The 24138-nt window shown below is 36.1% G+C and overlaps 2 protein-coding genes across 5 annotated transcripts in view; one reads left to right on the top strand and one right to left on the bottom strand.

Moving 5' to 3' along the window:
• ATP11B (ATPase phospholipid transporting 11B (putative)) overlaps window positions 1–24138 on the top strand; it is an 87277-nt gene that overhangs the window by 39490 nt on the left and 23649 nt on the right. For all 4 annotated transcript variants that reach the window (XM_006084873.3, XM_023750642.1, XM_023750644.1 and 1 more), the window contains 13 exons: window positions 1676–1918; window positions 2428–2603; window positions 3029–3097; window positions 5138–5211; window positions 5285–5388; window positions 7809–7990; window positions 10339–10542; window positions 12280–12433; window positions 13775–13877; window positions 16673–16818; window positions 19306–19365; window positions 20888–21015; window positions 22196–22334. In XM_006084873.3, the coding sequence (XP_006084935.1) occupies window positions 1676–1918; window positions 2428–2603; window positions 3029–3097; window positions 5138–5211; window positions 5285–5388; window positions 7809–7990; window positions 10339–10542; window positions 12280–12433; window positions 13775–13877; window positions 16673–16818; window positions 19306–19365; window positions 20888–21015; window positions 22196–22334 (1782 nt within the window). The remainder of the gene's footprint in view (window positions 1–1675; window positions 1919–2427; window positions 2604–3028; window positions 3098–5137; window positions 5212–5284; window positions 5389–7808; window positions 7991–10338; window positions 10543–12279; window positions 12434–13774; window positions 13878–16672; window positions 16819–19305; window positions 19366–20887; window positions 21016–22195; window positions 22335–24138) is intronic.
• DCUN1D1 (defective in cullin neddylation 1 domain containing 1) overlaps window positions 23391–24138 on the bottom strand; it is a 79339-nt gene continuing 78591 nt past the window's right edge. Inside the window, exon 7 of the mRNA XM_023750646.1 lies at window positions 23391–24102. The gene's annotated coding sequence lies outside the window, so the exon portion shown is untranslated. The remainder of the gene's footprint in view (window positions 24103–24138) is intronic.

Here is a 24138-nt window from a genome sequence, read left to right as displayed (position 1 = left end):
ACCATTTGCTAGTTACTAGTATATGATGGGGTATGTTACTTAATTATTCTGTTTACCTTTACTATTTCCAAAATAATGAACTTTGAGGTATAGTTTCTCATGTATCTTTATGTCTTAGTCAAAACAATTTTGTTCAAACTTTAATTCTACCTCCCTTGTTATATATTGATCTTTTTATTCTGCAATTTTGCCGAACTCACTTGTTAGTTCTAGTAGTTTTTTTCAGTGGATTCCATGACCTATATACAAGGTCGTGTTATCTGCAAATGGAGATAGTTTTACCTCTTCTTTTCCAAATAAATACCTTTTCTTTTTTGTTGCCCAGTTGTCCTGATTAGACCTTCAGTACAGTGTTGAATAAAAGTGGCAAGAGCAGACATCTTTGTTTTATTCCTGAACTTGGAGGGAAAGCATTTAGTCTTTCTCCATTAAGTAAGATGTTACATGGGTATTGGTAGATACATTTTATCAGGTTGAGGAGTATGCTTCTATTCCTAATTTCTTGAGTGTTTTTTTAATCATGAAAGAGTATTGGATTTTTTCAAATGCTTTTTCTACATCTATCGAGATAACTATTTTATTATTAGAATAAAGATCAAGTGCCATTTATTATTATGGTGGGTTTCACTGATTGAGTTTTATATGTTGAACCAGTCTTTCATTCCAAAGATAAATTTCACATGTTCATGGTATCTAATCCTTTTTTATATGTTCCTGGATTTGATTTGTGTCTATTTTTATAAGGGGTCTATAGTTTTTTTCCCTTTGTGATAGCTACCTCCTGTTTCAAATGCCTTCTTTCTCAAGTCATCATTGCAATAAGCAGATTCTCATCATAATTCTAGTTGTATCAAGAATTGAGTATTTCAATCTTCTCTTTATGGACCTACCTTCTTTTAGGGTTAGTTTTCTAGAATTAATCTCAAAGAGTAATAAAATTATTTGTCTTATTTACTTTTTAAAAGATATTTTTAAACATTTCTCCTTTTTACTGAGTTTATTTCGTGCCCTCAGTTTCAATTTCCTCTGTCTGTCTATTTTAGACAACTTTCTACCTCTCATTTTTTGTGTTGCTATCATTTTGTGTTTCTGTTTCCAGCTCTATACCATTTCTCCTGGACCAGATTCCCTTTCACATTCTAGGTTCATTACTAGAAAGCATGCCTTCCATCCCTGCTCATAGATCATTCTATTTATTTTTTATTGATGAGAGAGAGAGAAACATTGATTTGTTGTTCCATTCATTTATGTATTCACTGGTTGATTCTTGTATATCCTCTGACCGGAAATTGAACCCACAACCTTAACGTATCACAACAATACTTTAACCAAATGAGCTACCCAGTCAATGCTCAGAGATCATCCTTGAGTCCTACTAAAAAACATCCAGGAGATAAAAAGAAGTACTAATACTACATTCAGCTCCACAGATGAACATGCACATACAGATGTCACAAACTTCAAAGTGTATATATTTTAAAATATTTTCTGTTACCCTGTTTTGTTTCCATGGCATCTTTAATTATTTAATGGATTATCAGAATCAGCATCAATATATCAGTTTTAATAGGCAGACTTGACTTGAGACAGAGGCCAACTTTTCTTGTTTAACGTAGGACTGTGAACACAAAGGTTGTGTGTTTCTTTTTGTTGTTGTTGTTTTTTCTATCTCTAGGTGGAGTATGTGTTTACAGATAAAACTGGCACACTGACAGAAAACGAGATGCAGTTTCGGGAATGTTCAATTAATGGCATAAAATACCAAGAAATCAATGGTAGACTTGTATCTGAAGGACCAACACCAGACTCTTCAGATGGAAACTTAAGTTATCTTAGTAGTTTTTCCCATCTTAACAACTCACCCCATCTTACATCCAGTTCTTCTTTTGGAACCAGTCCTGAAAATGAAACTGAACTAGTAAGCAATTTTTAAATTAATAAATAGGAATTTCATTTGAAATAGTTCTCTTTGTATTAGTGGGGCAAGAAATATGTATTTGAAATGTATATCCTTTGGTTTAATACTGAGAATTTACAGTCACTTAATATGTGTTTGTAAATGGAACTAAGCTAAGGAAAGCCTACTGCCTTTGAGTAAAGAAGACTTTGCTGAGACAGAGCTTAAATTTATTTAATACTTTCTGAGACCTCACTTCTTCCACAAGAGAAGTTTCACCTTCACTTGCACTTTGGTTATGCCTCTTAGAAAGTTGACGGGTCATAAGCAAATGTGACATTTTACTCTTTAAAGTTAGAAGCAACCAGCTGTTATTTAGGCAGTTCAAAATTGTAGCATTCTTATTCTAGATCTTAGGTTACCAAAATATGAACTGTATTTATTTGCATTTGTTAGAATTCTGTTTCTGGTTTTCTAAATGTTATTTGGGATTGGTATTGATAGTGTGAATATTAATTATGTATTTACAGATTAAAGAACACGATCTCTTCTTTAAAGCAGTCAGTCTCTGTCACACTGTACAGATTAGTAATGTTCAGACTGATGGCATTGGGGATGGTCCCTGGCAAGCCAGCCTTGCACCCTCCCAGTTGGAGTACTATGCATCTTCACCAGATGAAAAGGCTTTAGTGGAAGCTGCTGCAAGGTAGGTTAATCTGATTTCCAAATCATCAGAAAAAAGCTTTTTAAATAAAAAATGTGAAAACACTAGTATTTGAATTGTCAGACAAAATTCATAAACACATAGAGGTAGAAATTTATTTTAGTTTTTTTAATGAGAATTTGAAATGTGTCATTAATTGCTAAGCTTGCAATAGAGTCATATTTTGATGTGATCTCTAAAAATCTGGTTAATATGAGTAATATAATCTGTGAGAATACATGTGTATTGTTTTGGACCTACTCTGATCCTTCAAGTTCTTAAAAATAGTGCTATATTAAAAGGAAATATTTTAAAATCCATCTTAAACTTGTATTTTAAATATTTTTATTCAAGCTAAGTTATAATATATTGTGAAACATGAAATATCATTCCCTAATTTTTATATTTTTTTCTCATTTCAATCCTAGGATTGGCATTGTATTTATTGGCAATTCTGAAGAAACTATGGAAGTTAAAATACTTGGAAAACTGGAACAGTAATTATTTTCTTTATTGTCATTTTCTATATATCAAGCATTTAGTATAGAACAGATTTAGGTAAATTGTGGCCTACAGCCTGTTTTTGTACAGCCCATAAACTACATTACATTTTTAAGAGATTGTTTAAAAAAATAAGAAAGAATATCTAACATAGACCATATATGTATACAACGCCTAAAATATTTACTATCTGGCCCTTTACAGAAAAAGTTTACTGACCCTGCTCTAAAATGATGTTATTATTACATTGTATTTCATCACAGTAATAACAATATTCTGCTTTGAATCTTTCATCTCTATTTTAGCTTAATGGTTCTTGAATTTATTTATATTTATTTTTACACACTCCTAGGGTAATGATTTTTGTAAGTTTCTTACTAATAAAGAAAAACTTTCTTATATTTTCTATGATTTTATCTTTTAAACATTAAAGAACAGCTATCTTATTTCCACTGTATGATAAATTAGGCCCATTCTTACTACAGTCAAATCTTTCTTTCATGATTTTATCAGTTCCAGTCATCTCAACTCTGGCTGTGCATTTTTAGACTATGCTTTTCCAAACTAAGTAGAGCTTTTTCTTTGGCTGCTTTCATGTGGGAGCCTGTCTAGCTCATTCTATCAACTTAGAAGCCATCATTCCAATCAGTGTTTATCTTTCATATGGGCAAAGCATTGCATATGTACATCATCTATAATAATAAAAGCATAATATGCAAATCGACCATCCGGGCAGCCTTCCGTACAACCATGCTATGACACGCACTGGCGCCAGGCCAGCCAAGGCAGGTGCGATGCAGTCGGTAGGGGGCCATCATCACCCCACTATCGCCCCCAAGAGGGAGGCCCAGGATACCCGGCCGGCGGTGCTGCGGCAGGTGGTCAGGGCGTCCCTCTGCGTTGCGATCAATCATGGAGCCCTGGCCAGGTGGGCGGGGCCTCCCTCTGAGGAGCCATTGATGGCAGAGCCCCACGATTGATCCCCCCACAGAGGGAGGCCCAGGCACCTGGCTGGCAGCACTGCGGCAGGTGGGCAGGACCTCACTCTACAGGGCAATCGATCTCCCCAGAGAGGGCGGCCCAGGCCACCGGCCAGTGATGCTGTGGTGGGTGTGCAGGGATGGCCAGCTATCGCCCCGCAGAATGAGGCCCAGGCCAGCCAAGCGATCGCACCCCATGCCTGTTGCCCACAGAGGGAGGCGAGGGGGTGGGGGGGTAGAGGAGCAGCACTGCTCAGATGGCAAGCAGTGGCAGGGGCAGGGGCAGGGCTAGCTGCCTGTAGCCAGGGGAAGGAAAGCTCTGATAGGCCCTGATTGCCGGCCAGGCCTAGGGACCCTACGCGAGGGGTCCTGGATTGTGAGAGGGCACAGGCTGGGCTGAGGAACACCCAACCCTCCCCCCCTACCCCTCCCCACCCCCCCACACTGGGCCTCTAGTTGTATATATTCATCCAGAAGACTTTTTAGCCTACACCTGGCCCATCCATGTAAATTTTTTTACTGCTCCTTAGAGAGGCATTTGTTCCCCCACCTATATACATGTATTCTGTCCCAGGTTCAGAATCACTGCTCTAATGAGCCTCTGTTATTCATGTGAGTGAGTGTATTTCTTAGGTGTGTTTGGGCAGAAAGAGGAGAATCAATTACATTTTTTAGTGAGAAGGACATGGAGCTATGGGCAGATCTGGATTCCACTCACAAACTTATTTGACGTTAGGCAAATTACTTAATCTTTCTGTGTTTAATAGTCCTCATTTGTAAAAAGAGATAAGACCTACCTCCCTTGGTTCTCATAGGTCTTAAAGCACATACTATATGTAAAGTGCATGGCATTTGGTAAGTGCTCAATAAATGTTAATTCCTTCTATTTGTATCTTCTTTTGTTAGCAATAACTCATAACCAGTCATCTTGAAAATGTAGTTGAGGTTAATTTCTTGTTCTAAATTAATTGTTTTTATCTTTAATAGGGACTCTTTCTAAATATTTACTTGATATTATTCAAAAAGTAAAGGTTTGTCTTTTTTTTCCCCCATTAGGTACAAACTGCTTCATATTCTGGAATTTGATTCAGATCGTAGGAGAATGAGTGTAATTGTTCAGGCACCTTCAGGTAACCAACCTGAACTTTTATGAATTTTTATTTATCTAATATTAAGAGCTTGATAACTCATTTTTCTTTTTAGGTGAGAAGTTTTTATTTGCTAAAGGAGCTGAGTCATCAATTCTCCCTACATGTATAGGTGGAGAAATAGAAAAAACAAGAATTCATGTAGATGAATTTGCTTTGGTGAGTGAAAATTTCTATGATGTATATATATATATATATATATATATATATATATATATATTTGAAAGATTTGGGGTTTCATTTTTGCATTAATTTATCAAAAATTATAGAATTATGTGTTGGCTCCATCTTCTTTAGTTAAAAGTTGACTTTTAACCTGTTAAAATGTGTCTTGTCTTTGAACCTATTATAATCAGGGTACTTCTAGCAGCAAGGACCACTCAGATTACTATATTAAAAAGTGGGGAGGGTTACTAAAAAAATACAGGGGAAATCCCAAGGATGTGGAGAAATTGGGACCCTCATACACTGGTGGGAATATAAATGATATAGCCACTTTAGAAAATAGTTTGGCAGTTTTTCATGCACATACAGTGCGATTGAAACAGCAGTTTCACTCCTAGGCATTCGGTATTTTGTGGAAGAGCCACACTCAAGGGGCCAAAGAGCCACATGTGGCTCGTGAACCGCAGTTTGCCGACCACTGTCCTAGAAAATTGACAACATGTCTACCAGAAACTTGTACACAACTGTTCTCAGCAGTAGTACTTCTAATATCCAAAAAATGGAAACACCCAAATGTCAATCAACTGATGAATGGATTAAATAATATGTCATATCCATATAATGGACTATTTGGCCACTGAAAGAAATGAAGTACTAATATATCCCACAACATGCATCAACCTTGAAAAGATTATGCTGAGGGAAAGAAGCTAGTCACAAAAGGCCACAGAGTCCATTTATATGAAAGATCCAAAGTAAGCAAATTTATAGTGATTGCCACAGTTTAGAGGAAAAGGGGGAAGTGTAGTGTCTGCTAATGGATATGGAATTCCCTTGGGTGTGATGAAAAGATTCTGGAATTAAATGCTAAAATAATTACACAACTCTTTGAGTTAACTAAAAATTAATGAATTAGCCTCTTTAGAGGAGTGAATTTTATGGTATATGAATTATGTCTTTCAATGAAATAATGTAGGGGAATCTTACAGAAACAAAGTGCCACAAATTATGTGAATAGAAAAATTTTTAAGCAGTTCGCTCAGTATTAGGACCTCATGATCTCTCATTCCTGCTTTTCTCTAAATGTATGCTATGTACTCATCTCTGCTCAACTGCCTCCTTTACTTATGGTTTCTTTTTTCCCATTACTGTTCCCTAATTGTTTATGATCTGGTTCATTTACCACACTGTAACATCCATGAGAACAAAGATATTGTTTTACCTTACTATCATATCAGTATTCAGAACAGTGCTGGCACATAGTTGACACTCAATAAATGTTTGTTATAGAGTAAACTAATTAAGTTTATTTGTTAATAAATCTCATAGTCCTTTAAATGTTATTTTAACAGAAGCATTTATATGTACGTGTGGATCATTTGCAAATCAACAAATGCCAATATTTAGAAATATGCTAAATAGTGTCATATAGTATTTTAAAATCTGCCTTTCCAAGTTCTGTAATTAGAACATTTACTTTGGGTTTTTCTGAGGAAATTATATAGCAAGAAAAGGAACTCATAAGCTTGTAAATTTATATACCAACTTTCAAATACTAATACCATAAGAAAAATTTGAACCCAGTAGGATCAAAAAATCAAGCATATATATTTTAAAATTCTGTGTAATTCCAGTTCACCAGTGAAGATGTAATGATACAATTTTAAATCATTTAGTGGCTCTAGAAAGTATCGGTTGTTTGATAATGGCCACCTTACAGACTTCTTTATTTGAATTGCAAGTTTGTCATACCATAAAACCAGGAGTGGGGAACTTTTTTTTGGCAAGGGCCACTTACATATTTATAACATAATTCGTGGGCCATACAAAATTATCAACTTAAAAATTAGCCTGTTATATTTGGTCAAACATTTAATTAACTCACCCCTAATGCTTTGGCAGGGCCAGACCTTTTATGGCCCAGACGTTCCCCACCCCTGCCATAAACCCTCAGGAAATGATAGTCCCTTTGCTTAAAAAATTTCTTATGAAGTAGGGAAAAGTGGATTTGTAATGGTTAAAACAGAAAAGTAGAACCTGGGGCTGCCTCTCTCTTGATAATCATGAAGGTACCATTATGGAACTTTCTGGCTTTCCAGGTAAAACGGTTTTAAAACCACAGATAAGATAATCTTATGATTGTATCTATTCTCTAATATACAATTTCTTAATTGTTTTGAGCAACTTATTAAGAACTCCTTTGAAATTGAAAGAGTTATGATAATAAGTGTGCCATAACTCAGATCACTAGGACTTTGTGTCACTTCATTTATTTTCTGTCACTAGATGATAGTACTTTTTAAATTATTTGTAATTGATTTTTGGTATTGGGGTCCTCAGTTTTATTTCAGTGACTTCTTGATTCCCCATTAGTTATTTTTGTTTAATTTCTGTCTTTAATTTTTCTGTGTTAGAAAGGGCTAAGAACTCTGTGCATGGCCTATAGACAGTTGACATCTAAAGAGTATGAGGTAATAGATAGACGCCTATTTGAAGCCAGGACTGCCTTGCAGCGACGGGAAGAGAAATTGGCAAATGCCTTCCAATTCATAGAGAAAGACTTGATATTACTTGGAGCTACAGCAGTAGAAGACAGGTAAGTATCAGATAAATAGGCAATATCATTTTTCTCATTCAAGAATTTTTTTAGCCAAGTGTTCCTTATTTATGACATAAATTTCATTTATTAACATCCTGTAATTAATATATTTAAAATCAAAATCAGCAGTTAAGGCCTTTTTCCCATCAGTGTGTATAATTTTCTTCTAGCAAGGTATCTGAGATAGTTGAAAAAAATACAGCTATGTATAATTTTGCCCATAGACTTAAATTTTTAGGATACTCTGCAGTATGTGCCATACAAAGACGTTAAGCACCTACTTAATTCTCCGGCCTCACCTGCCACTACTGTGTCCTTCCACTTTATACTTCCATAGTACCAAACTGTCTGTAGTTCTCTGGACAACAAGTGTAGTTAACACTGTTCTATTTTGTGGCTTTGTTCCTTGGCAAGGCTATGCCTTATACCTGATCATTCTCTTACCCATTTGTGAATACCTATTTATAAAGTACTAGAGGCCCGGTGCATGAAAATTCATGCACTGGAGGGGGGGGGGTCCCTCAGCCTGGCCTGCCCCCTCTCACAGTCCGGGAGCCCTGAGGGACGGGAGGCGACCTGGCAATCGGGGGAAGGCGATGCCCCCATCACACCTCTGCTGGCCCTGGTTACTTGAGCCTCGGGCAGCCCTAGGTGGCTGGGCAGCGCCTCGGACCGGCTCTGGGCAGCTGGGGGGCTGAAGGCAGGTCCGGCCGCACCGTGTGCCTGCTGTGCTCCACCCCCCCCCTCCGGCTGGGCTGAAAGGACTGTGGGACTCCAGCGGGGCTGAGGGGACTAGGTGTTGCCATCTTTATGATGGTGTGATGGTCAATTTGCATATTCCCTCTTTATTAGCTAGGAAAGTTCAGGTATTACCTCACTCCACTAAAACCTTTCCATACTTCTAACAGAATTTAAAAAGCTCTTTTTGTGAAGTCTCCATGTTTTGTAGATCTGCATTGTCCTTGTGGCAGTATATTACAACTAGAGGCCCTGTGCATGAAATTCGTGCATGGGGGGGCGGGGTGTCCCTCAGCCTGGCCTGCACCCTCTCCAATTTGGGAACCCTAGGGGGAGGGGATGTCCAACTGCCGGTATAGGCCCTATGGGATTGAGCCAAAACTGGCAGTTGGACATCCCTCTCACAATCCGGACTGCTGGCTCCTAACCGCTCACCTGCCTCATTGCTCCTAATTGCTTCTGCCTGCCAGCCTCATCGCCCCCTAACCGCTCCCCTGCTGGCCTGATTACCCACAACTGCCCTCCCCTGCTTGCATGATCTCACCCCGAACTGCCCTCCCCTGCCGGTCTGATCACCCCCAATTGCCCTCCCCTGCAGGCCTGGTTGCCCCCAACTGCCCTCCCCTGCTGGCCTGGTCCCCCCCAACTGCCCTCCCCTGCAGGCCTGGTCCCCTCCAACTGCCCTCCCCTGCAGGCCTGGTTACCCCCAACTGCCCTCCCCTGCAGGCCTGGTTGCCCCCAACTGCCCTCCCCTGCCAGCCATCTTGTGGTGAACATCTTGTGGTGGCCATCTTGTGATGACGTCGCGGTGGCCATCTTGTGATGACGTTGCGTGACGCCACCTATGCTTTTATTATATAGGATTATTTGTTTAACGACTTTGTTCTTTATTAGCCTGTGAATTTCTTGAGGTCCATTTATTCTTTGTCTTTGTTTCCAGCACCATTCTCAATATGTGTTTCACAGTATCTTGAGTTAAATTGAAATCTGTGAATTAAGTTGAATTCAACAAATTAATCCTGTTATATTTTTCTCGACCTCTTAGCTTAGATCTATGTGTGTTTGCATTAAAAAAACAAACAAACAAAAAAAACCCCTAGGTTTTCATTTACTTTTCAGTTATCCTCATGAAATTTCTGAGACTCACCTGAGGTTAGTAACATAGTCCTTTATTGTCCACAGTCTAATTTTTGAACTGCTGATATGAGAGATTTCCTTATCAAAAAGAGAGAAAAATCTTATAGTGAAACTTAAGACTTTCTAATAAAATAGTTTATGTAGGCCATATACTGAATTGGTACTATAAAAATCAGCTTTGAAAATATATTCTTAAAATATGAGTTTGTAATAAATGAGGCATGTGGCCCATCGGCCAAGAGTTTGACATGTTTGTAGATTTTATGTTAAATAGATGATCACTGATTTAGTTATTCTTGTCTCTTCCCTAATGGGGGGGGGAAATTCAGTCTTATCACTGAACTGAATGTTACTATAACATTCTTAGGTCAAGAAGTCCGGAATTTACCTTACTTATACTCTATGATTTATATTTAAAATACAATCAGAAAAGTATTTTCTACTGCTAATTTTGTTTCATTTATTTTCAGACTGCAAGATAAAGTTCGAGAAACTATCGAAGCATTGAGAATGGCTGGTATCAAAGTATGGGTACTTACTGGAGATAAACGTGAAACTGCTGTTAGTGTGAGTTTATCATGTGGACATTTTCACAGAACCATGAATATCCTTGAACTTATAAACCAGAAATCAGACAATGAATGTGCTGAACAATTGAGGCAGCTTGCCAGAAGGTAAGAATATAATTATCTGAATCAGATAGTTGAGGGGTAAGTAAACTATGGCCCACTGCCAGTTTTTTAATGCCCATGAGCCCAAAATTTTTATATTATTTGATGGATGAAAAAGTATCCAAAGAATAATATTTCATGTTGTGAAAATTATATAAAATTCATATTTTGATGCCTGTGAATAAAATTTTGTTGGAACACAACCACCTTCATTCATTTACATGTCATCAGTGAAGGCTTTTGCACTATAGCAACACAGCTGAGTATTTACAACAGACCTTATGAAGCATTTTTATCATTTTTCACTGCTGCTTGATACACTTCTGTTACAGCAACTCAATAGTGTCTTGAGTGCCACACATACTGCCATCTAACATTTTACTTTTTATTTACAAACCTCACCTGAGGATGTTTCCGTTGGTTTTGAGAGAGAGAGAGAGAGAGAGAAAGAGAGAGAGAGAGAGAGAAGCATCGTTGTGAGAGAAACATCAATTGGTTGCTTCCCGTACAATTGAACATGCAACCTATGTATGTGCCCTGACCAGGAATCGAACCTGCAACCTTTTGGTGTACAGGACGATGCTCCAACCAACTGAGCCACCCAGCCAGGGCTTACTATATTTTAACTATCATTATTTACTCATGATCTCCAAACAAGAAAAATGGACTTTTAATATCACACTTTTTAAAAAACATATTCTTATTAATTTCAGAGAGGAAGGGAGAGAGAGAAACATCAATGATGAGAGAATCATTGATCGGCTGCCACCTCCACACCCCCTTCTGGGGATCCAGCACAACCTGGGCATGTGCCCTGGCCTGGAATCAAACCCAGGACTCTTCAGTCTGCAGGCTGACACGCTATTCACTGAGCCAAACTGGCTAGAGCTAATATCACACTTATCACAGTGAAGTGTTGATTATTTTATCAAATTAGATGCAGCGCAATGCTACTTTGAGTGCTGGCCTTCAACAATATATTAAAGTGTCTCTGAATAATAAATACAATGCTTGCACCAGAATGTAAATCTGTGTATTGCTTCTTTTACCAAGAAAATCTTTACAAAAGGGGAGTGGGGAGAAACAGTGGAACCTAATAGTGTGGTCAGTAATGTAGTTGATTTAGATACTGATGCAAGCTTCTTATCTCTTCCTGGCAACAAATAGTTTGCCCAGCTGCCAGTAATCATACCATGAGTAGTACTCATATAGCATATGCCCACAAGGGAAGTGTTATCCATGTTTCACCATAGTAATATCTCATGTCACAGTCCATTGTAGGAGTTAATATCAAGAACAGTTATGATTCCTTCATCCCTTTGCTCATAATTTAGCTCATGATTTTTTCTGAATGTTTTTATTTAATTTTTTAAAATTAGGATTTACTAAATATAACAATGTTTTTATTTTTGTAAGACTGTATACTCACAATTTGGGAGAATATACTGAGATTATATGTTACAGTTCACATTTAGAAAATATAGTTACTGTGTCTACATATCAGTACATTGTAAAATTGAATATCATCTGTTTTATTCATCATATCAGTCACTCTCAGTTCTACTTAATCTTAACTTCAAGGTAATACAATTTAGTTTGTTCCCTGACATGTCAGTTTTGTAATAATAAAGTCTGTAGATGAATGGTCCATCTTTCAGTAAGAATCTTTTGTTTACTATGCGAGTGTAAATAATATGACTTCAAAGTATCTTCAGAGGACATAATTATTTTCTGTTTTAGAATTACAGAGGATCATGTGATTCAGCATGGGCTGGTGGTGGATGGGACCAGTCTATCTCTTGCACTCAGGGAGCATGAAAAACTATTTATGGATGTTTGCAGAAATTGCTCAGCTGTATTATGCTGTCGTATGGCACCACTGCAGAAAGCTAAGGTATGTTTGTGTTATAAAAAGTTCAATTAAAGATACATAGATCTAAAAGTATTCTTTAAGGTTAATGACTTAACTAGGTGTATTTGGTGGTATGCAGTATATGAATCTTAACTATGGGTCAGTCATTTCTCATATTATGAATTTTAACCATGTACATTTTTAGACTTTTGGAATTTTCATAGTCATTGTAGAAATTTCAGCTATTCATAATAAATAACCTAGAAAGTCTGTGATGGGTAGCAATTTGTGATTTTTCCTGAGACACAAATTTGAGCTGTGACAACCAAAGTTTCATAATTTAGTTACTTTCCAACTGAGGGAGCCTATAAGATTTCAGTAGTTCTATTGATCTCTGCTTATTCTTGCATTATTGTGAAATAATTCTCTTTATTTAAAATGGCTATTAAATAATAGAACTTTAGTAAGAAGTTGAAAAGCCGATTGTGATATTAAGTTATATACAAAAATATTTAAATTTCAGCTATGATTCTATGTGAAAGCCTATACAAATATTTTTTATAACTCCAAATTTGTAATTTGAGGTCTTAGACTGTATCCTTCACAAATAGTATCCTTTGAAATGTACATCTAAACACTGGTTGTTTCACATATAGATCTAATAAATTAGGCATTCAATAGTTTTTGGCTTCATGGAACTTTCTTATAATGCCTATATTATTATAACACATGTCCCCTCAGTCTATGGAGACTAAAACTGGAGACCAAACAGAGCTAACATCTAGGTTCTTTATAAAAGTACATTCAAGAATTTCAAATAAACATTTTTTAAAATTTCATTGAATTTAATTTTGATTGCTTTTTAGATTTTTGAAAATAATTATCTTTGCCTAACAAAGTTCAAATAGTTATTACTTTTTACACAGTTATTAAGCTTTTTACAAAGGTAAACTGTATTTAAAGATTTTTGCTTCCCATAATAAAATCCAAGATAATATTGTGTGTGTTTTTTTGCTTTTTGGTTTTTTTTTAAATATTTTTTTATTATTGAAAGTATTCCAGATATCTCCCATTCCTTTGTCCCCCTTTACCCTTTTCCTCCCAGCCCCTACCCATCCCCCCAGGTCTTCACTACCCTTATTGCCCATTTCCATGGCCTGTGTATGTAAGATAATACTGTTCTGCAATATCATTCTGAAAGACATTTCTAACATCGTAGTGGAAAGAGACATCCCTCAAAAAATGAACCATAGAGAATATTATTGTCTAATATAAAATTAATTTTTTTCTACTTCCTTCAACAGAGTCATTTCTGATAAATGACTTTCTATAAATATAAGAAGTTAAAATTTTACCGTGATTGATTAGTTGTATGTCTTTCAGGTAATAAGACTGATAAAAATCTCACCTGAGAAACCTATAACGTTGGCTGTTGGTGATGGTGCTAATGATGTAAGCATGATACAAGAAGCACATGTTGGCATAGGTGATTGCTTTTTCCTTTTTCCCTGAGCTTTTAACATTGGTATAATTATTTGGGGATTTTGAATTTTTCTTTGGTAGACTAAAGTATAGTATCAAATACATGAATGAAAACTGAATGCAACATGGTAATATAGTGTTTCCCTACCAGAAACCTATTATAATTAGCCCAATATTTCAAATATTTTATTTCCAAATTTTCAAAGACATGAATACCACATTAATGAATTTTTCTTTTCCAATTCTCCTTCATAAATTAGCTTTATTTTTACATGTAATTTTATACTTTTTAAAGTAGTTTCATATATTATTTTATCCCTTTTAAACTCTAAATTTGTGATTTACATAGTTACCTTCCTGGTTTTAAATTCTCGTTTTAGAATGTTATTTTTTTGTCAATCTAAAGATTCTGCAGCTCATTTTAAAGACAACTTTAGAGATAGAAAATCATACCAAACTGTAATCCTATATAATAAAAGGCTAATATGCAAATAGACTGAACAGCAGAATGACCAGTCACTATGACGCGCACTGACCACCAGGGGGCAGAAGCTCAATGTAGGAGCTGCCCCCTGGTGGTCAGTGTGCTCCCACAGGGGGAGCGCCGCTCAGCCAGAAACTGGGCTCACGGCCGACAAGCGGTGGTGGCGGGAGCCCTCCTCCACAGCAGCACTAAGGATGTCCGACTACAAGAAGGCACAGGCCAGGCTAAGGGAACCCCCCCCCCCTCCAGTGCATGAATTTCATGCACCGGGCCTCTGGTAAAATATAAAATTCCAATAGCCTTCTGACTTAATAACCTTTATCCTAATTTTTTTCTTTTTTTGCCTAGCATTTTTATTGGATTCAGAATACTAATTATTTTATTTATATTTAAATTATCAGTCATTTACTATTTAAACCATATTCTGACCTGTTTTTCTCACTAATTTTATTATACAAATACAGAAGTAAAGAGGACAGTATGGGTTTTTCATTAAAGGATAAATTTTTAGTTTTAGAAAAGAGTGTAACTGGTCCTGTTTTGGAATCATTTCTGTAATATCCTGTGAGTAGTTATTGGGTCTAATGTTTCTATTTTATCTCAAATAAGCTCCTACTTCTTTAGGATAATTAAATTTTCATTTTGAAAACTTAATTTTCTTTCCAGTTTGTTAATTGTTCCCATAATTCTCCCTAACAATTTGATATCTTCCTATATCATATTTTAAAGCATAAAAAGCTACAGTATTTATAACAGTTTGAGTCTAGTATGCTAGCAGACAGACTAGTGAATAGGATAGATTTAAACAGATGTTTAAGTAGATTCAGATAGATGTTTAAAACTATTTAAACATAAGTAGGGAAACAACTTACTTGATAAAAAATACTGATAAAACTTGTTAAAGACCGTAAAAAGTAATAGAGGAAAAATTTAATGAATAATGCTGTATTTTGAGGTGTAAAAAGGTCTGTTAAGTACAAAACCAAACAAAGCAAGAAAAAGATCAATATGTGTGGCAAAAGTAAATACTGTCCCCCCAAAATTTTAAAGACAGAGTAGTAAAGAATATTTTCAAAATAGATGACAAAGTTTTAATATTCCTAATATGTAAATTCTTAACAAATTAATAAGAAAAATACTATAGTAGAAATAGGTGGAAGGATGTGAACCATCAGTTGTCACAAAAGGAGAAATCTAAAATGAATACTAAATGTATGAAAAAAGGGTTCAGTCTCTCACTAACAATCAAAGAATGCAAGTTTATATTGCCTATCAGAGTGACAAAAATTACAAAGATTGATAAAATCTGGAATTGGTAAAGGTATAGATTAGTAAATTATCTTATTTGATGTTTATGGGAGTCAAATTATAAACGTTTGCCTGTTGACCTGTCAGTCATGCATCTAGAATTTCTTTGAAGAAAATATGTGAATATGTTGACAAAGACATATGTTATAAACAATGTCCATAATAGTATATTAAGAGACAAAAGTAGATTACAAAACAATCCCATTTTTATACACTTATTTGTATGTATAATAAATGTACAGACATATAGAATATGTGGAAGGAAAAATCCTAAAAGTATATATACCAAAAATAGGTTTTTTTCTAGATGCTGTGAATATAGTTGTCTTTATCTATAACTCTTTCAAACATTTCGATCCTTTTATGACAAAAATTAATTTTTAATTTTGAAAAATAATTTTTCAAAGCTGCTTCTAGATTTAAAAAGTAAATTTGGCAATAACTGTTTTGAAAACTAAAAGATTATCATAACCTAAAAAATGTACTCATTTATCAGATAAAATTATGTACTGATTTCAGATGATAGTGTACTTTAAAAAATCATTTTGTTTGAGTTATGCATGAAAAATTTAAAGAAGTCAAACTTGCTCATTTTTGGTAGGTGCAAATTATTCAACTTGGATTTTTTTATGTTCAGTGAAGTTAAAGCTATTTTATAGCATCCTCCCATTAGAGATCTATTAACGAGTACTCTGAACTTATTAGTATAATTTATGTTCTTATTAGATCCAGGACTTTCAATATTATTTTTATATTAATTATATTTTATATTACATTCTAAACCTTTGAAAATTGATGTTACATGCCTAGTATATATTGTAGTTTTATATTAATTTATATATTTGATTTAGAACAAATTTTTGGAAATCTGCTCTCTACTATATATTAGGATATAGTGATCCTAAATCCAACTTCAACTGCTATAATTAACATATTCACAGATATATCGGGAAAGTTGTACTTATCAGTTATCAATGAATTTGCCTTTTTGTCCCCTTTATTGGCAGGAATCATGGGTAAAGAAGGAAGACAAGCTGCAAGAAACAGTGACTATGCAATAGCAAGATTTAAATTTCTCTCCAAGTTGCTCTTTGTTCACGGTCACTTTTATTACATTAGAATAGCTACCCTTGTACAGTATTTTTTTTATAAGGTGAGTTTCATGGACATATTTTATTTATTTATTTATTTATTTATTTATTTAAAATATGTTTTTATTGATTTTTTAGAGAGAGAGGAAGGGAGAGAGGGAAACATCATCTATTGGCTGCCTCCTGCACGCCCCCTACTAGGGATTGATCCTACAACCCGGGCATGTGCCCTGACTGAAAATCAAACCAGTGGCCTCTTGGTTCCTGAGTCGATGCTCAACTGCTGAGCTACACTGGCTGGACTCATGGAAATATTTTAGTATCAGTTATTGACAGTAAGTTGAGGCTTCAATTTAAGGAATACCATCACCATACAAATTATTCTTAAAAATTGTTCCCATAACAGTTTTTCTTAAAAATCATTTCCATAAAATAAGTTTATGGAATATACTTTGATTATTAGTCATGAATCTGGTGTGTACTGAGAGAAAGAAAATCAAGGGTTGCCTGGTGCCAAGGGTGCAGGTTTAGAATTGACTGGAAAGGGATATGGAAAATTTTGCATGAGAGAAAAGTTAATCTAGTTTGATTGTGGTGGTGGTTACACAGGTGTATAAATTTGTCAAAACACATTAAAAAATTTACACTTAAAATTGCTACATTTTATTTTATACAGATTTAAACTCAATTAATTTGATTTCTTTGATGTAATTTTGTTTTGAACCAGTGGTAAATTTTAATTTAACTTCATATGATGGTTTCAAGCAGGTGTTCTAAATCTTTTTGTGTCATGAATGACCATTAGGTAATCAAGTGAGATGTATAAATTACTCAGTATAGGGCTTATAAATGCACAAAATAAAATACATAGGATTACAAGAAAACTAATTTTGTTGAAGTACTGTTCTGTCTCTTGACTCTTTTGAGGAAGGTAGGATTTGGTGGAGCTCATGTTAAGAGCCCCTGAGTACCAAGACATTTAATACACCAGAATATCCTATGTTGCCTATATACCTGTAATTAAGTAATAGCTGCAAGCCAATGAAAGAACACAGGTAGATTGCATATCTAGTCCTATATAATAAAGAGCTAATATGCAAATGGTCATCACGCCCTCATGCTGTAACACCGTAATGGCTCAGACACTCAACACTGGGTCTGAGGAATGGAGATCAGCCAGACACAAATGAGCTCGCGAGAGAGGATTGGGGACCAGCCAGGTACAAATGAGCTTATGAGAGAGGAGTGGGGACCAGCCAGGCACAAATGAGCTTGCGAGAGAGAAATGGGGACCAACCAGGCTACAGCCCAGGAGAGGGACAAGCCGCCCACCCCGCGGTCCCGGGTGCCAGCGCCTACAGCTGCGGCCTGGGTGAAACTGCCTGCTCACAGTACCCTGTGGCTGTGGCCAGCCCAGGCGAAGGAGGCCTCGGTCCTGGGTGCCTGCAGCCAAGCCAGGGTCCCAGGTGCCTGCAACCGACCAGAGGAGGGAATCCTAGGTCCCGGTTGTGGGGCGAGACAGAGGCGATTAGGGGTGATCAGGCCAGCAAGGGAGCAGTTAGGGGCGATCAGGCAGGCAGAGGTGGTTAGGGTTGATCAGGCAGGCAGAGGTGGTAAGGGCGATCAGGCAGGCAAGTAGAGGGGTTAGGGGCAATCAGGCAGGCAGGCGAGTGGTTAGGAGCCAGCAGTCCCCAATTGAGAGAGGCAGTTGGACATCCCCCGAGGGGTCCTGGATTGGAGAGGGTGCAGGTGGGGCTGAGGGAACTCCCCACCCTTGTGCATGAATTTCATGCACCGGGCCTCTGGTGTATATATAAAAGCCTAAGCGACCATTCGACCGTCTGACTGGTAGCTATGATGCGCACTGACCACCAGGGGGCAGACGCTCAACACAGAAGCTGCCGAGCTGCGGTGACTTGGCAGCTGCGTTTCTCTGGTAATGCACCTGGAACCAGAGAAGAGGGAGCCCGATTCCAGCGTGCATCACCCGTGAACCATCCTCTCGCAATGCGGGACCCCTCAGGGGATGTTGGAGAGCTGGTTTTGGCCTGATCCCCGCAAGCCAGGCCAAGGGACCCCACCGGTGCACAAATCCTAGTTGTTAATAAATGGTGGTGGCAGTTTTTCTTCCTAGCTTAGTTTTGCTGTGACATAAGTATATTGAAATCAGAAGATGTTTGACAGTTCCATTTAAATATTTTAAAGCTACTATACCCCAAAGTTGAAGTAAAACTTACTTGTTGTACTGTATGTGAAAAGTATCGAATAATAATTGGAAGGTATAAATTCAGAATTATGGTATTGTTTGGCAGTGATACAAGTTCAGAGCATTTTATTCTGACATTTGCAGTGCTGTGTGGAATACTTTCAGACATTTTTTAATAAAATGGGAATTCTGTTTTCCCGTTTTATATGGACAAGTTCTTATAGGCAGATCTTCTGTTCTCCGTATCAATGGAGACTGTGTTTCTAGACTCATTAGTCATTTAAAAAAATTTTTCTTTTTGACCTAAATATTTTAATTATTTCCATTTAATCTTGTTTTTCAGAATGTGTGCTTTATCACACCCCAATTTTTATATCAGTTCTACTGTTTGTTTTCTCAACAAGTAAGTAAATAGAAGCTTTTGTTTTTATACTTTCAGAATAAATTATGTGTATTCAGTGTTTGATAAATCCTTGGTGGGAATTTTTCGTAGTCCTATTATAATTAGATAAAACTTTTCTAATTAGTGTATTTAATCAGTATAGCATTCATAACATTTATTCTGATTTTTAGTTTGAAATGTGTTAATACCAAAATACATTTTAATTCTGGATACTTTTTAAAAATGGGTATTAACACTTAACAGTTTGAGATAATTTTGTAACATTTTTCAACTTATGTGTATGTAATATTTCTGTAAAATCTATATCAAGCCGGGACAGAAATTTTTTTTTTTTTACTCATAAATTTTTTTAGATTTGGAAGGAACCTTACTTGCTTAGTGGTAGAGTTCAGGGATGACATACAGGTTTAATCTCAGAAGCTTATTAAATAATCGGCAGGACTACCAGGAGCACTATATTGAAAGGGGTTCTCAAGCCATAGGCTCAGAAGGAAACCCCTTTTCTTGATTAGCAGTAGCTATACACATGTTACATATTTCCCATTCCTGATCTACTCTGTCTTACTTTATGAAACAGGAAATTAAAATACACAGAGACTCGGTAACTTGCCCAAGCTCTCATAGCTAAGTTAATAATTACTATACCATACTTGGACCTACTGCTTCTGACTAATTGAGTGCCCTCTTCACATACCGCACTATACATCTCTAATTGATCAAGACATTCGTTTAAGTTTATTGAAATAACAAGAGCTTAATTATTTTAGGTTTTTCATGATTTTTTTCTATCCTTACTCACTGTTTTCTCCTCTGTTTACAATTCGTAACTTCAAATTCTAAATATCTCCTTAGGCATTGATTGCCAATAATGTTTGCTTACTTGAATGAAGTAAAGAATGCTATAAGAGCATATGACAAGGAGAACTAACCTATTTTGATTAAGTTTCAGGGAGTTTACAGTATAATTAAAGATAAAATATTAATAACAATAAAAACAATATGTGAAGCATAGACAAAGTGCTAAGCAAATTAGTACTACCAGTAGCGCATAGGACTGTTTAGAAGAGAAAGCTATCATAAATGTGTAAAGTTTCATGGATCATGCCTTAAAGGAATTGTAGGACTTAGATGCAAAGACAAAACCATGAAAGCAAAACTAAACGTGTAACATATCAAAAGAATAGTAAGAAACCTAGAAGCATGTAGGAGAATTGTGTAAAATTATATCACAGTGACCAAATTGTGGAGAATCTTGAAATGTAGATACAAATCACTGTATTTCCAGAATTATTTGGCATAATAAAATATTCCAATTTCTACAAGAAATATAAATCTATGAACATTATATGTGAATGCTTAAGTCAGAAACAAATTGGGATTATTAAAATGGATTTTAGTATAAATTGGAAAAAACTACATAATTTTTGTTTATTTTGATATGCTTCTTTGTTTTTATATGCATAAGTATAATAAATAATACATACTTTAGAATCTCAAAATTCCAATCAATTTCTCTTTCTAGACATTGTATGACAGCGTGTACCTGACTTTATACAATATTTGTTTTACTTCCCTACCTATTCTGATATATAGTCTACTGGAACAGCATATAAACCCTCATGTATTACAGAACAAGCCCACCCTCTATCGGTAAGTATTTTCCAGTATTAAGTGTCCATAACATTTCTGATTGTAAGTTACCAGTTTTTAAAAGTACTTTAAAAATAAGCAAATATTTGGTGATTAATACTTTACTAAGGAAAGTACTTTAGTTGTTGTATGGTTTATAATTGTTGAACACAATAATTTTACCAATGTTTTTAGGAATGAACACTTTTATCTTAGTAGTGCATCAGGCAGCAGTTGTATAATTTGCATTTACTGTTGTAAGCTAGTAATATTTTATTTCATGTGCACAAATGAAGTTATTCAGTAATTGGTTGTCTCTAGAGTTTCTAAAATACTGATTTTTATATTCAGGCATTGCCAAATTTATGAGTAGTAATCAATGTAAAATGTAGGGTTAGGGACATTAATTCTTGTCCCATATCCTCTGCCCAAGTCCTGGTTCCACAGAACCAAGTAATCACAGAGATGTGGAACTTTCCTCAGAACCAGTTTGATTTCCACATTAATCTGACCTCCACTCTTATAGAGGCATTCAGTTATCTGGAAATGGCAAAAACTTAACCTTGATTTCTCAGGATATCTAGGACTGGGCTTGACCCAAGATTGGCAAAGATTGGTTTTCTCTGATAGCTATTGGTGGTCATGAAATCTATTGGGAGCCTCAGTGCTGAACCTAACTCAAATGACTCCACTAAAAAGAACAATCATGGCAGAGTGACTGAATGTTTACAACAGAATATAATACAGATAAATCAACTTTTTACAATTAAACTAAAATGTTAGCCTATATCATATTTCTTTATCAAATAAGAACATGAATTTGAAAGTATTATCTATATGTATAAAAGCCTAAGTGACCGTTTGACTGTGCGACCAATAGCTATGATGCGCACTGACCACCCAGGGGCAGACGCTCAACACAGGAGCCCGATTCCAGGGTGTGTCACCCGAGAACCACCCCCTCGCAATCTGGGACCCCTCAAGGAATGTCGGAGAGCCGGTTTCGGCCAATTCCCCCAGGCCAGCCCGAGGGACCCCACTGGTGCACAACCCCAGTCCTCTAGTGTGACCTATAAGTTGTTACGCAGTTATATATTATTACAAGTAGTGGTTTGATTGTAATGACTATTGATTAGATAAATAATAAATATGAGTCCTAATATGTTCCTTTTTCTCCTCTTTTTTAAAAAAAAATGTACAGAGACATTAGTAAAAACCGTCAACTAAGCATGACAAATTTTCTTTACTGGACCATCCTGGGTTTCAGTCATGCCTTCATTTTCTTTTTTGGATCCTATTTTCTAATGGGGAAAGATATATCTCTGCTTGGAAATGGCCAGGTAAAATTTATAGTTTTTAAAAATTGTTAATGGTTTGATTTAATTTGGTTTTTGATAACGGGGGGAGGTCAATGGGGGAAAAAAGGAGACATATGTATTACTATTTGTAATACCTTAAACAATAAAATAAAATAAAAATGAAATTCAATTTAAATTATGAAATTGCAGATATTAAATTAAAATGCAATTATAAAAAGGTTTTAACGTTTTTTACTTGATAAAATTTTATGCAAATCAAAAATAAAACAAAAAGGCAATACAGTGTAATCTTAATATGAAGCTCAAGGTACCAGGCAGTTTTGCTCTTCAAAAATACACGGGGATATATTCATGCCCCTGCATGCTGCTGTTCACTCCAGAATTGTGTTTTTAGTAATAGCTACTGTTTACTCAGTGCTTACTTTGTGCTAAGCTCTTTACATACCCCGTATCCATTAGTCCTCACAATAAATCTGTTGGAGAGATACTATGACCCACCCTTTTTAGATGAGAAATGAGGATTTAGTGTTTAGTTTTTTTTGCTTTTAATTGCATGAATTATTTTTTTGGTATGCTTAGGCAGCCCTACAGAGTTTTCTGCCCTTCCTGCCGTTCACACAGCAGTCCACATGATCTTTTAGAAATGAGAATATGATCATCTATCTAATCTGCTCAAAATCATCTAGTGTTTTATTATAAGCCACACTGATTTTCTTGTCACTTGAACAGACCAATTTGTTCCTGTTTCTCTTCTGGGATGCTTTTCTCTCACCTGGTTTGCTGAAACATCACTGGCTCAAGAAAGCCTTTCTAGCCCACTCCCGTAAAATGCTGCCTCTTTCACCTTTCATCACTTACTGGGCCCTTACTGTACATTTACATTTCTGCATAGCACTAATCTGTCCCTCAAGGTATATATTTTTAGTTTGTTTATCTGTCTCCTCCACTACGTGTAAACTCCATGAGGTCAGCAATTTTGTCTTATCATTGCTTTATTCCCAAGGCCTAGAATGGTACTTGGCATATAATAGATACTCAATTTCTATTTGCTGAGTATACAAATGAATAATGAATGAGCCTTTTTAACTTGGCTTTATTAAATAATTAGGTAACAAATTCAGTTAGAAGAAGTTATCCAAAAAATAAGCAAATAGTGATAGAAAGTGTTTTGAGCATCTGTGTCTTCTGAGCAGGGGTAGAGGTAAGGTTAGTAGAGTTTAAACTTTACACATTTTGGCAGGCCTTCTTTAAGGGGAAAAGAACATACAAGTACAAGCTTACGTATACTTGAAAATAACTGACTGATACAAATAGGTCCCACTTAACCCAAGCCAGTATAATAAGCCCAACTAACTTCTCTTCAGCCAGATCCCAAAAATGCCTTCTGCCACTCATTTCATTACCAACTCAAGAGGAAGTCAGAATGGAAAGATGCAGTAGTCTTAGCTGATTAATTGCAGTTGAAATACATTACTTTTACTAATTTCATAAAAAACAAACAAAAAAACAACAGCAACATGTGAATGTGTTTTCATAGCTCCCCTGGGCCTTGAATGCAAGAAGAAGCCCTAAATAAGCTCTGCTTCTAAGAAAGATTCCATGTAACTGTCCCCTGTAAAACCAGATACTGTACTGAGGGATAAGACATGTGCGGTTATTACCACATCCAGGCACAGGTTCTCTGGCTGCATTTAGTATCTGTCCACATAGCCCTGGAAGAGGAGACTGGCACTCCTCCAAGAGCTGAGTAGAGTGAGACCCACTGTTTTTCAGTATTTCCAGGTAATTTCTAGAGATGATAAAAACAGAAAAAGGAGGGATTCAT

The sequence above is a fragment of the Myotis lucifugus genome, unplaced genomic scaffold, assembly GCF_000147115.1.
Source record: "Myotis lucifugus unplaced genomic scaffold, Myoluc2.0 scaffold_14, whole genome shotgun sequence".
Classification (NCBI taxonomy): domain Eukaryota; kingdom Metazoa; phylum Chordata; class Mammalia; order Chiroptera; family Vespertilionidae; genus Myotis; species Myotis lucifugus.
The sequence above is the reverse complement of the archived record's forward strand: the minus strand, read 5'-3'. Positions and strand labels throughout refer to the sequence as shown.